The 27119-nt window shown below is 50.0% G+C and overlaps 1 protein-coding gene across 3 annotated transcripts in view; it reads left to right on the forward strand.

Moving 5' to 3' along the window:
* Nucleotides 1-12264: 12264 nt before the first annotated feature.
* The window catches only part of CACNA1H (calcium voltage-gated channel subunit alpha1 H), a 127314-nt gene continuing 112459 nt past the window's right edge, over nucleotides 12265-27119 (forward strand). For 2 of the 3 annotated variants that reach the window (XM_075104703.1, XM_075104704.1), the window contains exons 1-4: nucleotides 12265-12686; nucleotides 15744-15877; nucleotides 20920-21017; nucleotides 26169-26328. In XM_075104703.1, coding sequence (XP_074960804.1) covers nucleotides 12594-12686; nucleotides 15744-15877; nucleotides 20920-21017; nucleotides 26169-26328 — 485 coding nt within the window. In that variant the 5' untranslated portion in view covers nucleotides 12265-12593. The remainder of the gene's footprint in view (nucleotides 12687-15743; nucleotides 15878-20919; nucleotides 21018-26168; nucleotides 26329-27119) is intronic. The other variant, XM_075104705.1, reaches the window with a different exon arrangement.

The raw sequence follows: 27119 nt of genomic DNA on the forward strand, positions 1-27119 counted from the left end.
CGGCACGGACACCGGCCACGCAGGGAACTGCCGCGAGCGTGGCTGGAAGTGGGCAGAGATGGGACAAATTCAAGCCAAGAAATCCCCCGCCGAGCCTTTTACCTTTTCCTCAGGGCTGATATCGTTTGACTGCAAATATTTAGAAATCCCGGATAAAGGCTATGGGGCACATTGAATTTAAAACAGCAACAAATTTTTAATGCGAGTGACCCAATTCTAACATGAAACGCTCAAGTGGAGGGGGATAAGGTCAGGCTGATGGAAACATCCCTCTCTCTGGGTGCAGTTTGGCTCATTAAAACAGGGATCGATGCTGCTCATAAATGAAATATTTAAGACCCTTGAAACCCCCCCAACTACCCTGATGCTGTGACGAGAGGGATCCTGGCTGCGGGCTGCCAGGGGGAGGTTGCACCCCGGCAGGGCGTCACCGCATCTCAGCCAGGACCCCGATGGCAAAACCAGCAGGGGCTGGTTTCCAGAGGGAGACGTCACCGAAATGCAGTAGGTCAGGTTTTTTTAATAAAAATTGACCCTTTTTAAAAAAAAAAACGCTTGACCCAATGCAGCTGAATTGTCACAGAAACAAGAATAAAACTCCGTGGCTGCCGTGCAAGCCCTTGCAAGCACCAGCCCTGAATGCCACAATTGGATGCTGAAGGTGTGTAAAACACCTGAAGCATCTAAGGTAGGGAAGAAAAACACAGTTTTTCTCTTTCCTGAGAACCAGGTTAAAAATTCTTCCTGAAATTATTGCAGCATGGGGTGTCTCAGCACAAAGTGAGTATTGAGTAGCCTACACGGGGAAAACACAGGCTCTTTCCTGGAGTGGACACCATGGCATTGGGGTCTCTGGTCCCTCGGGTGTTTTTTCTTGTCCTTTTATCATCTAAAAGCCAGTTCACGCTACCCCCAGGGTTACTGGGGCGCGTTGCTTCTTTAGTCCCACACAGCTCTGCCTGTAGCTGAAGTGAAGGACAGAGGAGAGAAAAAGTACAGCTATTTCTCTTCCAGCATCTTTTATCTTTTGGCCTTTTGTTTGCCCGTGGAAACCTGGACAAGCATTTGGGTTTGGATGAGGTCAGAGTGAGGTGTCCGTCCCCCCGCAGACTATCTGCCTGTCCAGCTGCACGGAGGTTTGCCACCCCCTCTGAAGGGGGTGTGGAGCAGGTACAAGAGTCCTGTAGCTGCTGCAAGAGTGTTACTCGGAGTGGTTGATCCAATAATCCCTAGAGTGAGATCCACATCCCCACAGGTGATATTTTCCTGGGAAATATTATCTATCATCCTCTAATGCAAACACAGCCCGAGGTCCTGCAGGAGAGGGCAGGGATGGGGCCCCTGTGCTCGGCCCTGGGGAGGCCCCACCTCGAATGCTGGGCTCAGGTTTGGGCCCCGCAGGACAAGAAGGGCCTTGAGGGGCTGGAGCGTGTCCAGAGAAGGGCAGCGGGGCTGGGGCAGGGTCTGGAGCACAAGTGTGCTGGGGGGCGGCTGGGGGAGCTGGGGGGGTTTAGCCTGGAGAAGAGGGGGCTGAGGGGAGCCCTTCTCGCTCTCTGCAGCTGCCTGAGAGGGGCTGGAGTGAGGGGGGGGTCGGTCTCTGCTCCCAAGTCACCAGTGACAGGGCGAGAGGGAACGGCCTCAAGCTGCGTCAGGGCAGGTTTAGGTTGGGTGTGAGGGAAAATGTCTTTAGTGCCAGAGCGGTCAGGCCTTGGCACAGGCTGCCCAGGGAGGTGGGGGCGTCAGCGCCCCTGGGGGGGTTCAAAAGACATGTAGATGCAGCATTTCAGGGCATGGTTTAGGAGACATGGGGGTGTTGGGTTGACGGTTGGACTTGATGATCGTAGAGGTCTTTTCCAACCTTAATGATTCTATGGTGCTGGTTACTCTGGCCTGGGAGGTGGCTCAGGGTGCTCAGAATGGGGTACAACTTCTGCCTGACACCAATCCCAATTTGGGCGACTCACACGGTGCCGTATTTTGTCTCCTTCAGCTTGTACTGCACTGTGTGGGTGCAAATTGGGCTTGCGAGCAGGAGCGCTGGCCCTCACAAACCATCCCTCCAACCTCTTTCTGTGCTGATATTTCCCGTCTGTAAAAGGGGATTTTTCTTACCCACTACATGGCACTTCTGCAAAGTTTAATTTATTTGCTTGCTTTTTCTTGTAAAGCACTTTTTCTGTGGCTGGATAGATGAGGCAGAGAAGACAAAGTCATCCTCTTCTGTTTATTTTCAGGATTCCAGCTGAGTTTGGCTTCCCAAGGGTTGCACTTTTGAGGCAGGGAGCTGGTGGAGCAATTTAGCTGAGTGCAGCCTGGGAATGGCATGCGTTTTGCTAGGGGCACATGTAAGGAAAAGGCAAATGGGATGAAAGGTGATGTGTTTCCAGGGGCATCGCAGTTCTGGAGCAGCCTCATCTTTGCACTGACCTTCCTCAGAAGGGGATGCTGCGATGTTTGTCACCTCTGTGGTCCCCTGCGGGTAACGGCTCCTACTTCTCAGCACAGAGGGCACGGGGGAAGGCTGCTTCCCCTCCTCAGCCCTAATTCATCAGGATACTGGTGTAAAGAGGAGAAGCCATGCTTGGTCCAGACCTGCCAACACACCGGCTGCATGAGGCTGGTAGTATTTGCTCTGAACACCTGTGGGTGTCCCTGTGGGGAAATGCAAATGTGCTTTTCCCCACAGGGAGAAAGCAAAAACCAGAAAGCAAAATAAACCCCAAAAGTGCTGCCCCACCGCTTCGTCCGATGCACGATGCGAGGGCAGGACCGGCGGCAGGCGGATGGTGAGCCGCATCTCCCCCACCCTCTCCCTGCAGCCCCCTCCAGCATCACCCACCACCGAGCAAAGCTGGCACGGGAGATATTTAGGGCTCAACCACCCACACGGGGTTCACCCCCAGCAGCATCTTTTCGGGAAGCCAAGCTGCAGCCCCGAGTTGCCATGACACCGAGCTGCCCCCGAGGATGTGGCTGCGGCTCTCTGCCCTTCGTGACCTGTTTCCCCAAGTATTCGGTGTCTCACCCACGCACCCGTCTCTCTCAAGTAATTACCTGCTCTGATTGCTCACCCTCGCATGTCACTGCTTAGATAGGTGCTTATATGTATTTTAATCAAGTGAGTCACGCAGGCGGAGGGGACTAGGCAAAACACCGCTTCTGTCCTTGTCTCCTTGCTGGGTAAATGATGGCTGGGAATTTACTGAGCATGAAACGCTCTCATTTGGGTGGATTTAGTGGATTCGGTGGCTGAACGGGTTGTGATGTGTTTAGAGATCATTTGGGTTTATTTTGGGTGAAGCGGTAGGGACTTGATGTCTGGCCCTGGCCCTGAGATGTCCATGCACCGTCAATCAGGAATAGCACCTTTGAATTACCGAGGCTTTGGATTCCCGAGGGTTTTTATCACAATATGTGGAAGTGGCAGGAACGGAGGCTTTCCTGGATGGTCTGAACCTGCCACTCAAGGGCTTCAGAGTGGTGGTCACAGGCAGGAAAACCACAGTAACCCCAACTCATTGGGCATGGTCTGGCCATGGCGTTCCAGCTGGGGTTAAGCCATGTAAGATGGGGTTTTCCTTCATATAATAGAAATGTAAATTCAGAGGGCAGCTCCTGAGCCCGCCCGGTGCAGCACGGCTGTGCCAAAGTCCATTTATGTCACTTTAATCGATACAACCTTGTTTCCTCTCAGGGCATCTCGCAGCAGTTAAGGACGCCTTAGCGACACGCTAAATCCATTTGCTATCATCGCTGTGGGCATTAACAGGCACTAACTTAACACAGGCAGGGGAGGGGACATTTCCAGGGTGATGCGTGCCAGCGGGCTGACGTGGGGAGGTTTCCCTGTGGGTTTGGCAGCAGCAATGGTTTGTGCTGCCTTGATTTCCCTGCTGAGCTTGTTTGGGAGGTACAAGATCCGCTGGGACAGGTTTGCGCTGGGGAGGCACGTGGCAGGGAAGAGTGACGGTAGCGATCAGGTTTTACGGATCCTGGTTTTGTGCTCGGAAAGCCCCAAGAACAGCGGGGATTAGTGTTACATTGACTGAGCCGCACCGGGAGGCAGCGTGAGGATGTGCACCCCTCGAGGTGCTTTTATGCCTGTATCATCCTTTTAGTTTGAAGTTTAATCCCCAATAGCTGCGACTTGCTGCATCGCCTGTCTCGTAACAGCCTTACAAAGCTGTGACAACAGGCAGGGAAAATGAAGCTGTCTGACAATGACACACGACAAGGACTTGGAGTTAACTGCTTTTAAATTCATTACGGCTCCCAAAGATTGGCTTGAGCAAGGTGAATGATTTAAGGTGCATAATGGGATGGATTTAGCCTCCTTTTACTGCCGTTGAATGATCTGTGGACAAGCTTTGATCTCTGCATTAGTCATTACCAAGATTTGTCAGTAAGGGGGGCGTTATTTGAGGACCACTGGCCATTTGTGGCGGTGGCTTGGTTGCACACTGGCGGCTTCTTCCTGGCAGGACAAGTGCCGACCTCTTGGTGCTTTCAGAGCCAATACCTTCAGTGCAGCCCCGAGTGCCAAAACCAAGGACGAGGCGTTCAGAGGGCACGTGGGCAGCCTGGGCACGAACGCAGCCGCCCTGCAGCAGGTCCCTGGTTTGCAGAGAAGCTGTGCTGCACAAGGGTCTCGGGAGCCGCACCAAGGTTTCTGCCTTGCAGGATGACGAACATCCCAACAGGGAAGGCTTCCAGGTTTGGGATGCCCTGGCCGTAGCACATACGGCACGTCTGGGAGGCCCAGGGCTGCAACCTCCCATGCTTCAGCCAAAAACCGTCTAGCGAGGCCAGATGCAGGAGCTCTGCCCCAAAATCAGCTCCCTGGTCTTTGGCTGTGCACGGCAAAGGGAATTATTCACATTTTGGGGGAGAAAGGCACATCCTCCAGCAGAACAGCCTGTTGCTCGAGGCCCATTTGGGGCTGGTACCAGGTTGGAGTCCCGTTACGGCTATTTTACAGCAAACTAGGTGGATGCAATTATTCCAGTAACTCAAGCTAATCCTTTCTTAAACAAGAATTCTCTGCAGTCAGCCCCATCTCCAAAGACATGTGCCAACTCGGTGTCTTTCAGGCTGAAATATTGCTTCTGGTCCGCATGTTTGTGGTGCTGTTGGGGAGTTATACATTTCTGAAGTGCAGCTGCCTCATTTTGTTTTACAATTCATAAGCAAACGAACCCGAATGATCCAGTGCAGTATGGGCACTAAAAATAGCTTTAATCAATCAACTTTTTAAAAATAAGAACGTTCCTTAAAATTATGCCAGCACCAGCCAGTGCTGCCTCTTGGGAATTTTATTCTGACTCATTTTTCTTCCAGTTCTGTTCCTTCCTTTTCTTTTTTTTTATTTTTTTCCTGCTCCTATTTACCAAATATCATTGGGTTTGGACTGTTTTCCGTTACTTAGCACACAGGATGAGGTGGATACTGCAGACTTTGAGAGCTATTTTTGTCGCTGGTGGCGTGAAGGGATGGGAAGCATTATTACAGTCATTTGCTAGTATTTGGGCAGCACCCCTGAATTCTGGTAAAACAGACACTAGGTACTTCTAATTCAATGTTTCTCCACTGAAGCAGCTTCCCTTTTCCTGCAAGCGCTTCGATGCCCCGCAGCTTTGCAGGAGCCCCGTTGCCGTCCCATGCAGTGGCTGATTCGTGCTCTGAGCAAGCACGTGGGCGTCCTCGCGGCCTCAGGGTCTGCTGGACCTCTCGAGCGGAGGACTGAGCCCCTCGCCTGCCTCCCCGAGCTCTCCTCCTGCAGCCAACCGCCCTCCCGCCACTGCCAGGGGACAGAGGCCACGTTGGGCGGTTTACAAGCAGGTGCTCAGGTTTCTGACCGGCCTCGTTTCTAAAGGCAAATAAGGCTGTGATTTTGCAAAGGAGGCGTTACACGCCCGAGTCCCGCTGCTCTCCGATGAGCAGTACGTACCCAGCTCACCACGAGCGCCCTGAAAACCCCGGTCTCTCAGATGTGTATGGATATATATGTGTGTGTGTGTATTTAGTGCATTAGTCACATCTCAGGCTATAAAAACTGAAACTTCAGTTGGCTGCTGCTTCTATAAACATATGTTCTCCTTGTAACTATAACTTGGCTCTTCCTGCTTTGTGTTATTCCTCAGCATCATGTGCAGTACATACAGCTACGGTAACAGTAATGATCACAATAGTGCCAAATCCAAGCATTTGAAATAATGGGTTAAGTCTCCAAAATCCCTTGACTGGCTTAAAAATAATAAGCTTATGTGAAAATAGTAAGCACCATGATCTTGTCTTGATGCTTCTCAGTTGCTGGGTGTTTGGAGAGAGGCAGGAGCTGAAAGCCTAACATGGGCATTTAGAAATGAGGGCTGGGGTTGGGGAGGGGAACCTTTAAATGAAGCTGAGACTGATCCCTCTGAAGGACCTGGGAATTTGAAGCAGCACGTCCTTCATCACGAGGCATGGGATGAAAGCAAGGGAGTTTGTGACACAGCGGTAATACGGTCCTGGCATTTTTTACTGTGTTTATTGCAGAAATATTTTTAGAATTAGAGTGATGGATGGTGGAGATTATTTCCCTGAAAATGGGGAGGCGCAGGCTGGCTGAACTGCCTAGTGAAGGAGAGCGGTTGCGTTATGGTATGTCCGAGCCTGACCTATCCCCACCTCACTGGAGGTTCCTGTGCTCGTTATCTGGAGCGGGGAAATGACCGGTGCAAAGCGAACACAACGCAAACCAGCGCTGCGGGCACGGCGGCCTGCTCTGTACCTGTGCGATTTTCATACAGGCAATGGAAATATAGTTTTCTAACAGAATGAGCATTTTCTTTTTAAGCCTTTCATTGTTATTTTTAAGAAGGCCTTCAAATTTTTAAAGAAAATATTAGACTTTGACCTGCAGGCTAAGGAATCCCCTTATAGCATTGCACAAATGTGTAAGAATCTGAAAGTCTTCTAGAAATAGGAACTTTCCACGTTGATTTGCTGACCAAAATGTGTGAAACAGAGATCCAAGTTGCATCATTGCAGTTAATTTTACATTTCTCTTTTGGCCAAGAATCGGAGGTTTATAGCGGGAAGGAGCTGGAGGATGCTGGCTTTGGGTTTGGTGGTTTTCAGTTCAGCAGAGTCATTCTTTTCTTCTGCCTGCAACCATCCCTGTCGTGGTGTACAAAGCACCTCCAGAGGAGATGGAGCTGTCAGGCCTGGCTGGGGCTGGTGTTCCAGTTTAATTAGATCCGTGCCTAAACCAGTTGAACTAAACGGATGCAAAGTGCAGCGCGAGGGCTGCGAGCGCAGCAAGGACACAGCTTATTTCTGCTCTTGCTTAGGTTTGTTCTGTTGCTATAAACTCAACAGAATTCAGTCCCTTTTAAAGTTAAATGTGAGGGTCTGGAGGCGCAGGGTGTTAAGGTTCTCCCTCTGGGTTTCATCTTGCAACCCGTGGGCAGGTCTGTGTGCGGCAGTGGAACCGGTCTGCCCTATTCCTCTGCTCCGTGGTTTGGGGCTTGAGGTCAGCAATGCAAAAAGTCACAAGTGCACTGCTTTAAAAAGGGAGAAAGGAAAAGAAGAAGTTAAATCAGAGGCCAAGTGCGAACTTGTCTTCGTGAAACACTTGCTGCACTAAGAAAAATTGTTGATGCGCTGCTGTGAAATGCCGAACCACTGCAGGCATCCTCGGTCACCTCTTTGCCCTAAGATGACGTCCCGGTTTGCTCTGGATCCACCTGAGAACAGGTTTAAAGACAAATATTTTTGTCTGTGTTTGTTAGCTGGATTTCTTAATTAATCGATAACATCCTTAGGATATGAGAGTCTTGCTGTGTTGCTGCCTCAGGGATGGAGGAGCCCTCTCTAACCCCACGGCCGGTGGCAGAGGGCAGGGGCTGCTGACGGAGGCAGGAGGTGCCAGGAGGTCTCCCTCTGCGCAGGACACGTGCACAGCTCCTACCCAGTTTTATTTTGGGCTGCCTACTCCTCAGACACGTCCACAGGCACTGACACCAGCTGCTGGAGAGCACCAGCATCCGCCGTTGCCCTAACAGCAGGTGGGGCCAGCAACATCTTGGGGCAAAGCATGATTTCCATCTTGCCACTTCTAAACTCGGGGCTAGAGTTCAGTGTAAGAGCCTGTGTCGATCGCGCAGTGCGGTGCTGGGCAGCTGAGAGCAGCTCCCCTGGGCAGACTGGGCTCTGCTGCTCCCCAGCTCCTGCCCGAAGGGAGTCTGCGGGATTTGAGCTCAGCCCAAATACGCTGGAGATATCATTACCCTGGAATTTGTGGCAGAGGAAGAAACACCAAGCAAATCTTTTGCAATTATCTTTGCCTCCAGTGGTTAGTCTATATCTCCCTTTTGCATCTTTTTCTTTTCAAATCTCCTAGTCGTGAAGTTGGCTGCTTTTAAACTGGGTGGTGCTTCGGTGGCCTCGAGAGCAGCAGTTTCCATGGCAACTCAGAAGTACCCGTTTTTGCACAGTCACGGTTTTAGCGGGTGGCAGCCGCCGCTGCTGCTGGAAGATCCCGAGCCGGCCCCGTCCCAGCTCCAGCTGGGAGCTGGTGCCACTCGGGGTGTGAGCAGGAGCCCCGTATGGCTGAGTTTGGTGTTACCAACCCTCACCTTCCTTGACCTCCTGGTTGCAAAAAAGCCAGGCAGGGCGTGCAGCAAAGCTGCAAGGTCACCCACGAGGCCATCCTGTGCCATGGGGCTTCTGTCTCCAGCCACATCCTTGCTATTTGTGCTGGCACAAGCCCGCTATGGGATTCGTTGGCCTTTTTTTCACCTTTTCCTCTTTCTTTTGCCCTTCTGGATGTTGGTGTTCTCCCATTATTATAAGGATGGGGCTTTTCTTTCTTGATGGGCATTTCAAACTGGACCAGGTTCCGTGGGAAGGATGCTGTGAAAAGGTGCCTTCTATAATCCCACCCTGCAAAGCAGCATCACCTCCCGCTGCCCAGGGGCTTTGCTTTGGGGCATCTCCGTGTGGCTGCTGGAGGCTGGATGGCGTTGGGGCGACTCTGGAAAAGGAGCCAGACAGGGCTAAAATCACAGCTTTTGGGCTTCTCTGAAGGCAGGAGCAAGGAAAGGGGGAGTGAACTGAAATTCCCTCAAATATCTGTGCACCGGAGGGAAGATTAGTCCCGTTAGGGCAGAGCACTCCAGTAATCCCACTTTTGAATTAGGGATTTCACTGTCATTAATCTGATGTGAAAATAAATAGAGCAGGAGCATAATGCCTTTGAGGGAACTGCAGGCACAGGAGGAGGTGGGCTGGCGGGGCCTGAGCAGGCACAAGACCACTTGGCTCAGAGCCCTCCAGCCCCATCCCCTCGGGAAAGGTCCTGGGACAAGGGAGGAGAGGAGCATCCCTGAGAAACATCCGAGCCCTGAGCAGGGGCTTCCTCCTCCAGTCCATTCTCCAGCCAAAACAAAACTGTTCCCTACAGTGGATTTTCTTCCTCCTTTTCAGTCTTTTCTTCAAAGGCAGCACAAGCTTTCTTTTGTCTCTTTTCTTTCTTCATGCAGCAGCATTGCCGTTTTGCATCTCGCGGCCATGGCTGACCCTCGCTGACTATGCTGACAGCCTCTAAACATCTGCGGCCACAAAGCTATGGGAGAGCCTTTCTTTTTCCTATTAGAAAATTAAAACAACTCTTCTGACATCCCAAAAGACACTGAATTCAGCTTTGGTGTTAGATGGACACGGGCCAGCAGTGGCTCTGCCCGTCCTTAAGGAATCGGGGCACTCATTTCAACTCCAGTGACAGTTCTTCTCATGCAGGTGATTATTTAACCATAGAAAAACCACAATTAGAACTTTTAGAAGGAAGTTTTTTAGAGATCTGATAAGCAGAGCTCCTGAACAAGTAGCTCAGCAGAACGGGGGCTTTAGCCCCCAAGCATCTTCAGCCTCTGCTTCAGCCGCTCCACTGAAATAAAAAAGGAAGGGCAGATGCCGGATCCAGAAGGCAGGCAGGTTTTCTGCTCAGCAGATTTTCTTTTCAAATGTTTGTTATTGATGAGAGTGATCTGAGCAGCAAAAGGCTCCGAGCCAGAAGCCAGGAAAAGCCTGGGATGCGGGAGGCCCCAGCATCCATCAGGGTTTGCTGTACTCCTGAGGGCTCCCTTCAGCAACAGGCTGTGCCTCTGCCTTGCTGGGGACAGACCCCTCCGCGTTGTATGTGAAAAAGCCCATTCTGATCGAATGTTGCCATCAGAAATGGTCCATGCCAACAACTCGCTTTTCACAAATCAGGTTTTTCTAATGGAAACCAAAACCTAATTCTTGATCAGTTCTGCTAGAACCGAGGGCTCAGGCAATGGAGAGCAGGATGGAGAGCAGTAACGCAACCAGCAGCCCTTGGTGGATGGTGGATTCAAAAGCCTTATCACTCCTGAGGCAGGGAAAAGCCTAGGTCGTGCATTTCCCCATCGCTGGAGCCGCCGGAGATGGAGCCGGCACGAGCCCAGGATTGGTGTCCCAGGGCAGGGCAGAGGAGCAAGGCTGGAGCAACCAGGTACAGGGCCAGGGTGCTCCCCTGCTCCGGGGAAGGCAGGACACCTAATTCATCAGCAAAGTTATACCTTTTCCTAACAGTACAAAACCCGCATGCTTTTATTTTCTTACTTCAAAGGAAAAACAAAAATATCTGCAAGTATAACAAGTGAAATGAATGCAAGTACAGGCACCCTGGGAATAGCGCAGGGAGTTCCACATGAATCCCACCAGCAATGCAAATATTGTAAGTAGGATGTGGCCATGGGTTGGGCTTTGTTTGGGTCTGAATCAGGCTGTTTCCTCTATGGAGCAGGATTACCACTCTGCTTCTAATGAGACAAAAGGGAAGGGGATCCAAAGAGCCCCTAAAGATGTCAAAAATCAGAAAGAAGTCACTGAAGGGAGGGAGAAATTAAAATAAACCAACGTTGGTGTTTCAGCGATGCACAAGTCCTCTGGGGCTGTGGCCAGGACCTTCGCCTGCTCCACCTCCTTCTGCATTGCTGACGGGGTGACCTGAGTTTTTATTTCATTTGTTTATTTGATTTCATGCATTTCCATTTTAGACAAGTGGGTTTCCAAGTCTGACGAGTTTGGTCTCCAGCAGGGGCTCCAAGGTGTTCCTGACTCTGAATTTTGAAATTAAAGCCCTTCCTAGAACAAGAAGTGGCTTGGGCTCAGGTTTTAGGGAAGCTGCGGTAACTGACCCCACTGATGTCTCTTGGCTTTTTTAATCTGGATAAATGAGAGCGTGTGTGCAGAAGTAGCTTGAGCCTGCAGCCCTGCACTTGCCTAATCTCATGCTGCAATAAATCTTATGCTGAGCTGCTAAAATGCCAGATAAAATACTTCTAAAAGCAGCAGGGATAAATATGGTAGGTATTTTTGTTCAGGTTTCCAGAGCAGGAGTATTGTTGTTATCAGAAATAAGACAATGACTATGTACTTCTCTCTCCGTGATCCCTTGCTCACATACGCTGTGTATTTGAAAGCATAAAGGTTTATTCATGCGCAGATGTTTCCAATTATTTTCCTAAGAACAGTTGTCTCATTCATGCTTCTTTGTGAAACTCCTGTTTAGTTCCTCCAAATCTTTTTTATATTATTTTTAATAGTCATACCAGCAGCAGTAATCATAAGCTCTGGGCCTATTTTGCTCTGATGCAAATCACCACTTACTACTTTGAAACTATTAGTGTTAGTGCAGTGGAGCACTGGTGGGTCCTGTAAGAGAATATGGTCTTTCTTTTTGTTGACTGGAGACATCCAACCTTGAGCCCGTCCCTTCCCTTGCGAAGCCTGTGCTGTGCACCCTGGGTCCTGGTTTACACCCCGTATCCCAACATGCCACCATCCTTGGGCCTAGCAACTTGTGCCACCAGCCTGGCTTTGTTATGCCTTCATCTTCAGTCGTGGTGTAGAGCTCAAAATAGACTCTGTAGCTCCTTGAGGCTTAGAAACTGGGTAGGAAGGAGACAGCCTGCACTCGGCACCCATTCCCATGACTTGAGGTGGAAACAAGGAGAGCAACTTCACTGGTTGGAGCAAGGAACCAGGCACAAGCCGGGTTTCTGGTGGTGCCTTGAATTAGTTCATCTTTCTTGGTCTTGCTTTCTTTAGCTTGGTAATGAAAGAGTTAATGCTAGTGGACATATAGGGTGATTCACTGGTAAAACCCTTTGAGATCTGGAGATGAAAATTACCGTGGGAGGAGGACGGAGGCGGTTGTGCTCTCAGCTGCCCCTGGCATGCATGAAGTAGAGAAGAAGATGGTGGTGGGAAGGACTTGACAAGGAAAGCGTAGCCATGGGACTGTTTGTGCATCTCTGACTTTGCTGCTCTGTAAGAAATGAAAGGCATCCTTTGTCCTTTCATCTCCACAGGACTACCTTTCTCAGGCCCTCCCCTCAGTTGCCAAAAACTTCAAACCTTAGCAAATCTGGGATGTTTGGCAGCGTTTTCTTTTGTGCTTTAGTGAGTAGTGAAGGCTTTTTGATGTGTAACTAGCGTGGTGCTTCACCTTCCTCCCTGCCGATGGCCACTGAAGCGTGTGCTCTCCTTAACGCCCTCCTCTCACCTGGTTCGAGCACGTCAGCATGCTGGTCATCCTCCTGAACTGCGTCACCCTGGGCATGTTCCAGCCCTGCGAGGACGTGGAGTGCCAGTCGGAGCGGTGCACCATCCTGGAGGTAAGGATCCCGTGCTGCCCTGCTCGCCTGGGTCGTGCGGGTTGCAGGGGGGTGGCTGTCCTGGGAGCCGGGACCCCCATCTTGTCCCCTTGCCCTGAGATCCAGCCATGAAAGTCCTTCCCATAGGGATGTTTCTTCCAATAAGCCACACTTTGGCATGCTACGTCTGTCCTCTGAGGAGACCTCCTGCCACGGCTCTAGGTGAGACCCAAAGGCTGACTGATTTGGACTTACCCCAGCAAGATCCTTTCTCTACTCAATTAATCAGGGTAGCGTGGCTCAAAACTGGGCAACCAGCTCCCACTGGAGGTGTTGAACACTTTTTAATTACAGGACAGCCAATGCCACAGGGAACCTCTTGCTCGCAGTCAGTCGGTTCCACCCCAGCCAGGTCACTGCCGGCATCTCTTGGATTGCTGCAGTCTGGTCTGCGCAATACAGCACCGATGAGTTTGCCATTTCATTCCCTTCCTGATGAACAAGGGGCCATGCCTGCTGTCCTCCGCAGCGGAGCCCACCAGCTGAAGCGCAGCATTGCCAAGTGCCAGGATAACTGACCTTTGGGAAATGCATACGCGTACAAAGCTCACAGACACTAGTCTGCTGGCCACCACAAGCTTAGTGGGGCATCGTGCCTATCACTCCATCCCTCGTTGTGTCCTGGCAGTCCCCTCGCTGCCATATGCCCGCAGGATTCGTTTTGGAAGCACATCCCGGCAGCATCTGGTGTGTGGGCTGCACCTTGGCGCTGGGCTTCCCGCAGCAACTCAGTTCTCAGGCTTGGAACCAACTTCTGTTGTTCCTAATGCATTACATCAACCTAGGCAGGGACTACCGACATGTGGTAGTGTAACAGGCTTGGTTCGATTGAATCCTGCACAGATCTGCTGCTTTACTTCCTTTTGGGTGTTTCAGCCATAGAGGAAGGCCAGAGGGATCCTTCCAACCAGGCTCTCCTGCCTCTTTCAAAGATTGGTCCAGAACTGCCTGCAGATGCCAGGAATAGCAGAGTTTATCATCAAACCCTCTTTCAACCTTAAAAAAGGATCTGTTAAATGCACAGCCAAGTAAACCAGGTGAATTGAGAAGCCACTAGAGGTTTGTTACGGAATGAGATGAGCTTTGGAGAAACAGTTGCCACCAGAGGCATCCAGCATAAGGATCGTCTCAGAGGGTCAGGCTCAGGGTTGGTGTGAAGTGGTATCCAGAGGTGGCACCAGAAGATGTCACACTGCAGGCGGCTGTGGGCTTAAGCTGCCCCCAGAGAGCCCATCAGAAAGTGTCCCATCTCTCCTGAAAGGTTACCCTCCACGTGACTGCTGTTTTTCTCATGTATTCACTCATGTGGGGCTCTCTTTGGAGGATGCCCATCCCTGCCAAAATGTCCAGGCAGACAAAGGGAATCCTGAGATTCAGCCAAGAAGGTGACATTCTTGAATGCTCCTTATTTGCTGCCTTTTCTTTCGTAATTTAATCAGGTTGCAAACACACAGCTTGCATGGTCCGTTCTCCTCAGAACACATACTTGTACACCTGCAAGGAGCCCAGGCACTGAATTCGGTTTCTAATAGCAGCTTAATGATTACAACTTATCTTTGCAAAACCCAAAGTGTTATCCTGAAGGGTTTGCAGGCAGAAAAGGGCTGCAAGTAAAGCCATCGTTATCCCTCACCCTGCCACAGCTTGCGGGAGGGAATGGAAGCCAGAACATGAGCTGGAAAAGCCTGAACTCCTTTATGGAGGCTTTCGGATGCCAGTTATTAAATGAACTGAAATAATGGAGCAAAACTTCAGTGTAGTTTATCAAGGGAAACATTGGTTGATAAAGCCAACAGCCAGAGAAGGTGGTGCTCACACACAGCCATGCAGAGGTACATGGATGCGCAGTGGGAACTTGGCTGCCATGTGGATGCTCTGTTAATATTACCATTAATCCGCTCAGGCCTCAAATCGAAAGTGCCAGAGACACAATACAAAACACTAAGATCATTAAAAGAGTGGTTTGGACAGCAGCAGTCGTGTCTGTAGATCGAGAAGTTCCTGTGCTTTATCAAGTCTGCAATTCAAAACAAGAAAGCCTTTGCACCTGATTTTAAAGCAATCTGTATCTCCTGATGGTCAAGTTTACAAGCAACATGTAGAAGAGTATTTACAGCAGAGTCCGTTTCCTGGTATCTTCAAATACGTCCACATTTCATGCATGTACAGGTAGTCTCCAGGAAGGCTGGAGAAATCACAGCTGTCCAAGTCCCCACTACCCTATAGAAGCCATTAAGTAAAGGCTGAGGCATGTTCTGTAGGGCAGCACTGGATTAATCTGTGCATCTTTATTTTCTCCTCTTGTTTTCACAATAATCTTAAAACCCAGAATTCTGGCCTTCACCCAGAGGCTCCTGCGCTTGGGCACGCAGGCTTGCCAGGGGGATGCCCTGAGCCTCTGCACCATGAGGAGCTGCTCCAGTCATTCCTCACGTGCAGCAGAACTGCCCTTATAGTTACTGCTTCAGCCTCTGCTTCATGTGCACATTCGCTGCCAGCTGTGTCTGGGTCTGTGAGTAGGAACCTGGTCCCTTTGGGAGTCCATGAAGGCATCAGAGGTGAAGCACATCCTCCTGTGTTAGATGGGGGAAATCCTTTCTAGGAGGTATGAGCTGCCCAGTCTGGAAAAGCAGCTTCTACTGCAAATTGCTGAGACCTCCTGGACCCAACCACAAGCTGCTGGTGAATACATAGGCTTTAAATGCCAAGAAACACATCCAGCCTGTGCAATAGCGATGTCCTTACATCTCTGTCAGTAGATTAACAGAAGCTGCTAATGCTTCCCAGGCAGTAGGCTGACCTGGGAGCTGTGCTCAGGGGTTGCCATCACCCATGAGGTATTGCAGGTTTTATTTCTGGAGTTCGGTAGGTGGCACTTTGGTACCAGTGCTTTGCCTTGCGGTGTCTGCCAGGGTATACAGAGCACCTCTGCAGTGGGAGCGCTCGTGTCTCTGCTTTCCCTTTCCCTGATAAGAGAGCACGGCAGACTGACTGTAATAATCTTTTACTGGTCTCCAGGCGTTTGACGACTTCATTTTCGCTTTCTTTGCGGTGGAGATGGTCATCAAGATGGTGGCTCTGGGGATCTTCGGGCAGAAGTGTTACCTTGGAGATACGTGGAATCGCCTGGACTTCTTCATCGTGATGGCGGGGTCAGTAACGAAACCTCATCAATTTGCTTTTTGCGGTGAAAGCAAGAAAAGCCCAGATAGCCAAATCCGTAGGTTGTCCTGTCTGGTTTGTGTAACGTCTTGTGAAAGCTGCCAGGCTCAAGCCAAGGCAAAGTCTCATCTGGTTTCACCTCTGGCAACCACGCCGGATTTTGGGGTGGGGTATGACTATCAGGGCAAAAGCCATTGGGTTTTCAGTAGCAATCCTTTTGCCAGTGTCATGTCTGTCAAGTCAAGCGCACAGTGATCCAGCCCTTGCGATGGCCAGTATGTCCCAGTGCTCTCAGTTAAGACTGCTGTCTCCAGAGCAGGGGGAAAAAGCACACAGCGGCTCAGCCCCGCTCCTGCTATGTGACACCATTAAAGCGACGCAGAGAGGCAGAAATTGGCCAAGCAACGAGAATCTAGCCCAGAAATCTGGTTCAGAAGGTTGAAATCCCAGTGGAAGAAGGTGACCAGAAGCTGACCCAAATTACAAGTGCATGCAAATGCCTCCTGCAAACTTCTCTTGATTTACATTTTAATGTTCCCCACAGCTGCTTATTTGTGCAGGATGTGTTAATAAACAGATATAAGGAAGATCTCGGTGCGTTTGACACCAGCTCCCTCACACCCATAGGGAAAAATGGATTTGACTAAAAGCTTGGCGAGTCTAAAACTTTTTTCTATAAATAAATGCATTTTAGAAACCCCAGGCTCTCTTACCTGCTTAGTATACCCTAGAAAGGGATAGACTCCTTTAATTACAGAGCTCTGCCTTATTTCTGAATTCCTGGGTTTATAATGACCAGCCTGGGGTTAATTAGAACATTCCTGTAATATGTTGGGGCATTTTTACCCTTACATTAGTGATGTACAATCTTCACTGCACTAATGGATTTTGTTTTGCTCCATGTTATTTGTCTGGAATACAATTAGGAATGGCCTTACTGGTTTGAATAAAACATGAGCTCTTCTGCGCAGAGCTTCCTTTGAACCCGTGTGCGGTTACAGCCCACAAAAGAACAGCAGGGACAACAAAAGAAGCTGTTAATTATTTTTTCTAGCCAAAGCTGGTGCAGCGTTTCAGTCAGAAGTAGTAGGGGAAGAGCAAAGCTGTGGTTACAGGGGGAACTCGGGATCAGAAATCTGCCATCCATAACCAACGTGCCGACGGTGATTCCCCACGCTGAACCTGCCGGACGAGCCCTCCTGATGGGCGAGCAGAGGTTCCCCTCATCATCAAAGGGATCATCGCAGCGAAGCGGGAGAATAAGGTAGCACGTGCAGGCAGAAAGGCCAAGCCCTCTGCTCGTACCTCGGAGTCAGGTTTGGCACCAGGGTCTTTGTTCACGTGGCACCTGGGACAAGGGGGAAGGTGGCTGGTGAGTCAGTTTGGTAGTTTTCCAGGGTATTTCCCCACCCTCCGTGGCTGGCATATGTTTGAGAAGAATGAAAACAGCAGGAGCACCAGGAGATGCCAATGGGAAGCCCTGCTGCAGGTCTGGCATTTCTCAGGCTGAAGATGAGAAGAGGAACCCTTCTCTGGCTGGTCCTGGGCCATTTCCAGATGATTTTGGTGTATTTGAGCCATACCTGTGACATTATTTCCGATCTCTCAGACGAGAGGCTGGTCTGGGAGCTGGGCTGGCCGGTAACGCTGGTGGAAGGGAAGGAGAAGCTGTGCGATGGGCTGCGGTTCTTCACCTCCCCCACCACCACCGTTCGATCTGGTGTCTGCCCCTAAAACTGGAGGTGGTTTTAGCAGGGAGCAGTCTACTGGAATAACAAGAGTTGCTTTTTCCAGCAAGGAGATGGATGTGATGAAGTTATTATGAGGCTTTTTCTGATAAGAAGGGAAACAAGTGACAGGCAGCGCTGCCTGCTTTGTTTGTCCCATTCGGTCTCCTCAAATAAGCTGATTTGGCTTACTAGCAAGTATACCAAAGAGAGCGGAGGGTAAGCAAGGAAAGTACAAAATAAACATATCTTCTGCCTCTAGCAACAGATTGTGTCTGAAGTTTGTTCCAGCACTGAAAACCCTTTCATGTTTTGCTCGCCTGAGAAATGCACCCTGGAAAATTTCAGACCGAATGGAGCTTACAACCTTTTAGTCTGTCCAGCAGCCAAGTTGAAAGCATTTTCCAAGCATCAAAAATGTTGTCCACTAGAGCTGAAAACTGAGAGGTTTCTTGTGCATCCAGCCCCTGGAGACATTGTAGGCTTATATGATGCTCTGCATCCAGCTCTGGAGCCCTTGACACAGGAAGGACATGGACCTGTTGGAGCAGGACCAGAGGGGGCACAGAAATGCTCCGAGGGCTGGCTCAGGTTGCCCAGAGAGGTGGTCGATGCCCCTGGAAACGTCCAGGCCAGGCTGGCCGGGGCTCTGAGCGACATGATCTGGCTGAAGATGTCCCTGCTCACTGCAGGGGGGTCGGACTGGATGGCCTCTAAAGGTCCCTTCAACCCAAACCGTTCGATGATTCTATGATGATGCTTTGGGCACCTTTAATTTGACATTTAATTCTCCATTGATTCCATTAATTTTCCATTGAAGGAATGGAAACTCTTCATGGTAGAAGACATCGCAAAGGCTTGTGCCTCCTTTTTTTCAGTACCCAGAGGCTGTGGGGAATCACCTACCAAGTGCCAGTCCACCCAGGCCTCCGGTCCCTGCATACCCAAAATTTCCAGCTCCAGCAAGTTTGTGTCAGGCATTTCCAGGGTGTTCCTGGTTTACATGTGTGATATGACAACAGGACCCCAAGTTTGGTTCATGCTAAGGAGTCTTTGACTTTTTCATGAAGGTTTCAAATGTTTTCACTGCTTGCAGAAGGTCCAATCTGGAATCCATCGAGTGTTTCAGGTGGGCTTCAGTGGGCAGCGTAGATCCCCCTGAGACTTACTTTCAAATCCTGAATGGAGTATCATGGAAGTCCAAAGTATCAGGGTCAGAAAGTCTGTTTCCTAGGCCAAATCCTGGGTCTTTCACCTTTCATCAGCCCCATTGAAACTCCAAGGGCCAAGTAAAAGTGAGGCCCCAGGAGTTGGCCCTTTAACACGCTAATAATTGCATGTCCTCTCTGGAGTACAAAACCAGCTCCCACTGGAGCATTTTGTACTCCTTTTACATGCTATTAGTCGTTCAAAAACTGTATCAGTTACACTAAAATCCACTTACTCAGCCACCCGATAAATTGTGAGTGTGCTGTATTGGGACGACGCCAGCGAACAGCTTCAGGCTTTGGCACTGTTCACTTCAGGGACTTTAAACAATGCTTTGTCTATTCCTGCAAGGTCTGTTTAGAGCAGACACCTGGTGCTGGCTGCAGGCCCCTTGACGCAGGTGTGAACGGGCATTTCCGATGGCTTTCCCACTGTGTGGTCCTTCGCAGCTCTGGGCTGCTTCCCCCTGCTCTGCTCGGGCTGCTTAATGAACACACGTTAGATTTAAAACCTGGTTTTGTGCCGTGCTGAGTTTTAAAGCTATTCATCATGTTTGGCTCAGTTCCTACAGACAAACTTTAAGGTGATTTTGATTTATAAAGGCTCACTAACTACTTCAGAAATAAATAATTAAATAAATGGAACATCTCTGGAAGGTTATCACTAAAACCAGCTCAAAATCACCAGGGCCTCTGCACAGCAAATTAAGGCTAACCGGCCAAGGTCACCTCCGTGCAATGCCAGTGGTATCGCAGGGTTACACCAAACAGCTTCGGGACAAAGGCAAAACAGAAGCAAATAGCAGAACGTCTAGATATTCCCAATTAAACTTTGCGGAGCAGGGCCGGGCATCAAACACGAAGTGTGAGGCTCCAGCAGAGCAGAGCATGGGCACGCAGGCAATGATGTGCCCGAGCAAGGCTGACCCAAAACCAAGCCTCCCTCTGCTGTTGCCTGAAATCCCTTCAGCTGTTGCTTCCGTCCATTTGGCTGTTGCTTCTTGATGGCACGTAACGATTCTGGTCCATCCTGGCTGCAGGATGCTTCACTGGAAAACCTCTCCTTCCACTGGAGCTTCTGAAGCGCCTGGTTGCAGCAGTTCAGCTCATATTTGCCTTCCTCCTTCCATATCTCTTTGTTTATTTAAAAAACAAAACAAAACAAAACAAAAGCTCTTTCTCCATGGGATCCAACAGCTTACTCACAGGGTTGCTTTTGATGCCGTTACGTTATTTGAACAGGCGTGGTGAGAGATTTGTGACATATTTACAAGTGCTTCCCTGTCGTCAGACTCATAAATTGTAATTACAGCCATGCTAACTAGCCATAACCCCATTAAAAAAACAACACTACACACATTTGCCACTCATTGCTATAAAAGAGCAAGAAAACTGACTTAACATCCTTCCCAGCCTGGGAGAGAAATGTTTATATGAAATGGAGACGGAGCATGAAAAAGAAAATGTTCCCTATTCTTAATATTAAAATGGAAACCAAATGACTTTAGCATCATTTGTCGGCTTGGTTATTCACATTTTTGTCATAGGGGGAGAGATAAGCCGGCGTGAAAATACACTGGGGTGCTAGTAGGGGGTATAATATCAGAAACATCTTATTGACTTTGAGCTGCACGGAGTTGTGCAGTAATCTCCCCGGGAAGGCTGGGGATGCGCCGCCGGCTGGAGTGCGGTAAGCTAATGGAGAGGGAGAGCAGCACGGCTGCGGGAGCCGAGCAGATAGTTGGGGACTCCCCAGTTTCTGTGGCCCCAACTTTGCAGCTCCTTGTCGTGCCAAGTCCCGCTTTCAGATGCGTTACCTGTGCCGTTAGCCCAGGAGCACGTCTGCCTGCCGGTGCCTGCACCATCGCTGCTCCTGTGGGTGTTTTCAGTCTCTCAGAGGCTGAAATATCCCTTATACCCCATTGACAGCATGATGCACATTATGAGCTGCCAACAAAGAGCGAGTGGTTTTGCAAGCCTGGGCCATGGTTCCCAGAGCACGCAGGCAGCGGCAGCCCCAACCCCGGGCATCTCGGCACCCTCATGCCCAGAGACCGAGCATCCCACGTCCTGACACCTTCCCTCTTTCCCCCGCAGCATGATGGAGTATTCTCTGGACGGACACAACGTGAGCTTGTCTGCGATCCGCACCGTCCGGGTACTTCGGCCGCTACGAGCCATTAACAGGGTCCCAAGTAAGTAACGCCTTTGTCCGCGCTGCAGCCTGGAAAACCGGGGGGTAAAAGCCACCCCCTCTGCGCGCCAAGCCTTGCCGTAGTAGTCTGCTCTCCTGCTGCTGAGAGCAAGTTCATTTGTTTTAATTTTTAATGGCAAGTTAGAGATCATTTGTTATGATTATCAGTGTTAGTAAAGGGCAAGGGAGCAGATTTTATACCTGGAGACCGAATTTTCATGGCTGTTTTCCAATGTTTTTGTGAACTCTCTGAGGCAAGTAACTCTTCTGCTCCTAGTGCGAAGTAAATAACAACGTTCCTATAAAAAAAGGGGGAAAGGTCAGTTCTAAGAAGGATCTTCTTGCCCTGGGTGGGTTCATTTTCCCCTCTCGGCTATTTAAGGTCCTTCCATTCCTTTGTGTTCAGGATTAGAAGTGCAGCAGCCTCCGTTGCTGGTAAAATACCACAGAGGGTTTCCTGTCATGTAGAACAAAATTGGGTTCATCCATGATGGAAAGTTCAAGTGGCCCCTAAATCCATTTTCAAGTGGCTTCAGCTGCTTGTCTTCTAAATCCAATTTGAAAGACGAACCAAGAAGTTGAAATAATTTCCTGCCGGAATCAGCCGTCTGCTGAGCAATGCTTTGCAAGGTACTAATTTCATAGCGCTTTCATCTTTTTTTTTTTTGACCAAAATCCACTCAATTCAAGATGCAACGGCATTGCATGGAAATCACAGAGGTTCCTTGCAAAAAAAAAAAAAAAAAGTGCATTTCCTCTTCTCTCTAAAAGCGCGTTTGAATGACGCAGCCCCGCCAGGCTTTGCTGAACATCCTGCCTGGATTAATTGCCCATCGTGTCGGCACATCTAGGGACAGCAAAACAAACTCCCCCAGAAGGGTTTCGGTTCCAGCACCTCAGATGAACATGCAAGCGAACAGATGGATATTTACGCACAGGAGTCTTTGAAGTTTCTCTCTGAGCTCAAATTCTTCAGGATTTTTCTTAAAAAAGCGCTAAAATTCTGTAAATTCAATTGTGACATCATTAGAAGTTAAAAACAAGACCAAAAAAGAAACAACAGGCTAAAAGGGACCATTGAATCCCTCTGAAGCTTTGTTTTCCTAATGAGGTTTTGTTACCAGGGTTTCGGAGCTGCTCGAAAGCAGAGCGCAAAGTTTTCCTCTGGGGTTTTGAGCACGGTGGTCCATGGCCTCGCTGGGACGGGGAGGAGGAGAGGGATGCTGGCACGTGCTCGGCTCGGAGCCCTGCTGAGGTCTCAGACTGCGATGAGGACCAGTCTCACTCTGGAGTCACTTGTACCCGTGAAGCCCTTCGTAGCTCTCCCTCGAAACAGTGGGAGTCTCAAGCTGGGATTCAGCTAGGCTGAAAGCAGAAGCTGGGGGAATTTGAGGATTTACATGCCTATTAAACCAAGGCCCAGGGATCCAAAAGCCTCCAGGTCTAGGGGAAATTTTGATCTGGGTCCAGCTTGTGCTTTTCTTTCTTAGGAGTCTGATATTGAAGCTTTGAAATAAGGCATTCAGGCTGTGTTCTGTTACACTTGGCACTTTGATTTTTTTTTTTTTTTTCAATAGGCAGTAGAAAATATTCGATTTTTTTGTTAATAGTATGTGAGATTAAATCCGAAGAGCTGAATCCCTGTTTGGAGTTGAGTTACTCAGCTTGATGAGCACCTAAGCTGGTCTTACAACACTACCAGTGTCTTGAACAAGTGCCAGGGCAGGATTAGTATTCTTAGAAATATCTCAGTTCCTGAAGGGCAGATAATCACAGACTGTATTTGTTTATGAGACACTAACTCCATCCACCGTTAATATCGGTACTTTTACTGTTTCAGGCTAACATAATCCAGGGTCTGTGGAGAACGGATGGCGACAACCCTCTATTTTGTTGTATTTTTGCAGCTTCCAGTAATAACAGAGTTACATTTCTAGTCTTTCATCCATGGGGATGCTACAGCTCAGCCAGGGGTTTACCTCGGACATCCACCGCATCCCAGCCAGCAGCACAGCAGCAGGTCCCGCTCAGCCCCGTCCGTGCCATCCCCAGTGCCGGGGCAGCGACACTCCCCCGGCCACCGCACCGCTGGCAGCGGCAGGGGTTTCAGCTCAGTGGCAGTCGCAAAAGGACGTCGAGCAAATACAAATTATGGCTGGGTCGGAAGAGACGAGCTTGGTGTTCAGTTGCAGGCTCAGGGGAAAGCAGGGACCCATGAGAAATAGCCTGGCTATTTATCCCTCTGATGCCTGGGCACTTTCCTGGGTTCCAGCCAGTGCTGTTAGCTCTTCACTTCCAGGCACAATAAATTTACCCACAAGATTATGTCATTTTTATTTTATTTGTTAAGAAAAGAAAGGAGAATTCCCAGCCAATAAAAACATCATCTCTATTAGAAATTATTCCTTGAAAACGACTGGAAAAATATAATTCCTGCGATTTATATGTTTGGCAAGGGCTGTAGTTAAGGGTTTGTTTTAGTAGTGGCCACTGTTTTTTCAAATCCATTTCACTGCTTTATTTTTATTTTTCTACTATGTGCTTTAAACCAGGCATCACATGGAATGGGAACTAAAAGAAATCCTGATCCTCATTTCAGCCTAACCGATGCTCTTGCTCTTTTCTCATGGTGCACTTGCCACGCTGCTGAGAGCCCAGGGCACCCTTAGCGGATAGCGAACAGATGGATTCAATCTCAAGAATGGTGCCACTGAACAACCCAAAATACCAAAAGAAGCTGAGCGGAAAAAAAGTTGTCTGGCACAGGGAGATAAATTTTAACCATTTTTGGAAAAAAAAGAGCGAGGATATGGGGGGGGGCGGGGGGAGGAGAAAAGCCCAGCATCCTCTTTCCAGTGGGAATTGAGTCTTTTCTGCTTTTCCAAAGATAGATTTGCAAGGAACGTCTGAAAGGCAGGGCTGTGGGATGTGCTTCTGGGGGGCTTACGATGCCAGCAGGTGTTGGGAATAAGCGTTACAAAATCAAACCCCCATTTGCCTCCAGCTCGGGGTTTCCCCCTGAGCATGGAGCGGAGGCCAGTGCTGTCCCCGCGGCTGGCACCGGCGTTGCGGTTACGGGGGATGGCGGGGATGCTGGCCGGCATCCCATACCGCCCGTGGCGCTCGCCGACGCAGCCTGGCTGCCAGCGCTGTGTCCCTTCCCTGCGGGGTGGCGTTGGCGCCGGGGTGGCACGGGGACAGGGTTTGGAGGGCAGCCGGCGGGGCTGGCACGGGGCTAGGCACCAGGATCGCAGCTCCTCCGGAGAGGCATCCGCTGCCAGCGCCAGCAGCGGGGAGCCACGCTGGAGCCAAGACGCAGCTGGGCATGGAGACCTTGAAAGTCTTTTGCCCTGGGATGCAGAGGTTATTACTCACATGTAATTATTTATTAGCATAGACTTCTTGGCCGTGGTGGTTTATCCACTCGCGCTGTGCTGACAAGGTAATATCGGTTCCGGCCCTGCTTGGCTGGGTTGCTTTTCCACTGGCAGAGTGACACGGGGAGGCGGGTAAAGCGGCGTCACTGGGCTCCAGCTCCTGTTAGCGCTGCCTGCCATGGCCTGGGAGGTGCCAGGCTGGACAGGCACTGCTCTCCTGCGGACTCAGCTCCTCCCAGCACCCATCCCTGGGGTCTACAGATGCCAGGCTGCAGCCCAGCATCGTCGCTGAATTAGCAGGAAAGGCATCAGGCGTGACTTGGGAGCTGGCTGAGAGAAGAAGCCAACATGGAAATGGGTAGGGGAGGAGAGACTGCGTCAGTGTAAATGCCGCTCTCTGTTCAAATGGGATGACTAATGGGGAGCAGCTTCCTGCTAAGGGGAAAGGGAGGGAGAAAAAGCTCCACGCAGGCAAGCAAGAAAAGGTGTTTGCAGAGCAGCATTTTAGTGGGATAAAATGCCTCCAAAGGCGGCAGTGTCACCTTACCCAGCAACCGCATTGATTTCCACCATGTCATAACCTTGAGCCCTACTCTCCGTTGAGTGCCAGGCTCCCGAGGCTCGGTTTCTGGTTTTATTCTTTTCTATAATTTAACATTTGCCTTTGTCTCTTCCTTTTTTCATTAATTCTCCTCTCATCAGTTATCATCTGTTGAAACGATGGCTGGTCAGTGTCTCAGAGGTTCATTTAACCTCTCTTGAACTGCTGAGCTGCAAGTCTTTATTGCCTTTTTATTCCTGTTTTATCCTTGAGTTTGAAGGTGCCCTGATGAGTGAGATAGGGCAGCTCCCAGGTGCCAGCCCAGTCCCTGCCTCCTTGCCCAGTCTCCCCTGGGCAGCGATGCTGGGAGCATGCTGGACGGAGATGCAAGGGTTAGCTGAGGCTCTGCAAGGTTGACTCATTCCTCAATCTTCTTATTTAGGATGGAAGATCTTGCACAGAAATCAGCCTTTCCCTGGCAGCGAAGGTGCTGGGGGAGCCCTTGCTCTGCACACAGGGTCATAGGGAGCCTGGCAGAGGGGTGCGGGACCGGCTGGGAAGGTGTCCCAGCAGCCTGTGCAGGAGGAAGGGAAGGGAGCAGAGCTGAGAGATTTCGTTAGAGGAAGAAACACTTGCATCCTGTTTTCCGCCTCTCAAAACCTCTTTTGCCTCCCCTGCTTGGCAGTCCTGCAAGCTTCGGAGCACGAATAGCTCTCAGCTGCCAGTGGTGGCGAGCAAGGTGAGGAGTCCTCCATGGAAGAGGAGTTGTCCATGGAGGAGACCCAGAGGGTAGCCGCAGCTCTCATCCTACACAAGGCTCCGTATTGTTTAGTGGAACAATTTGTGTGACTCAGGAGAGATGTTCAATATGTTTATAAATACATATTTTGACAATTTGTTGGGAGGCTGATGGTTTGCAGGGGCGTTTCTCCAGGAAAGACCGTCTTGCCGCTTTGCCCATGTTTGTGTGTTGTTGAGTGCTGTGTTACTGAAAGCATCTTAAAATCCCACTCTTAAGCCCACCCTTTGGAGAGACGCTGTTTGCTCCCAAGTGCTGCCAAGACTTTTGTACTCTTACCTTCCTTAAGATTTAGGGGAAAGCATAAACATCCCAATTCCTCTGCCCAGGATGTGCTGCTGCATGACCAAGCCTGAGAGGAGCTGGGATGCGTGTGGTATTCGCGCTCTCCCCGTCAAGGGGCTCCTCTAACCTGTTTTCTCCTTCTCCCCACAGGTATGCGAATACTCGTCACCCTGCTGTTAGATACTCTGCCTATGTTAGGCAACGTCCTCCTCTTGTGCTTCTTTGTCTTCTTCATCTTTGGGATTGTCGGTGTGCAGCTCTGGGCAGGGCTGCTGAGAAACAGGTGTTTTCTAGACAGGAATTTTGCAATGTAAGTACAGCAAAAAAATCTCCACCTTTCATTCCTTTCTCCCTCTCCCCTGCCAGAGAAAACTCAGCGGTCAGCAGGGTTAGCTTCCAGCCCGGGTGCAGCCAGGGCCCGATCCAGCAGCATGTGGATGAGAGTGCGACGTGGCCGTGCCACACAGCTGCAATGGCAGCTCTTAACAGGGCTGTCATCTTGATTCACAAGGTTGTTGGCTTCAGGACTCTGAGTCTGGCTAGGTACTTTTTTTAATGAAAAGCCCCACTTGTCAGCAAGCTACTGAGGGTTTGGAGTGGCTTTCTCATAGTTTTCCTCTGTAGCTGAAGGACAAGGATGTCAGTGTTTGGATTATCTCTGTCCAAGGAAGCTGAGATTCCTGACTCTGGGAATTTGAAGATTTAGAACAAACCAAAGCACTACAGCTCTCCTAAAATTGCCAGTTCCCAAAACTGTACAGGTCCGGGAGGTCACCTAGCACACCACACCACCTGGCAGGGGGTTGATGAGAAGTTCCGCACACTGGTACAGACAGCACCACGGAGATGCTGCTGAAACACACAAATCAATCTTTGTAGGTGTATTAAGGTAAGAAGCTCACTGTGAAAGGCACTAAAGATGTTTGTACACCACTCTCAGCCTGGCACAGGCATCAGGGATGGCAGCACATTTGATCCCCTGCTCTTCTTGATGCAAACTTTAGTTTTGGTTCTTCCAAGCTAGGCAGTTGCCTGGACCAGCATCCCTGCCAGGTGCTGAGGGTGCTAATAGGCCTTAATTACCCTAATGAGCCTCACCTA

Source organism: Phalacrocorax aristotelis, chromosome 10 (genome assembly GCF_949628215.1).
Source record: "Phalacrocorax aristotelis chromosome 10, bGulAri2.1, whole genome shotgun sequence".
Lineage (NCBI taxonomy): Eukaryota > Metazoa > Chordata > Aves > Suliformes > Phalacrocoracidae > Phalacrocorax > Phalacrocorax aristotelis.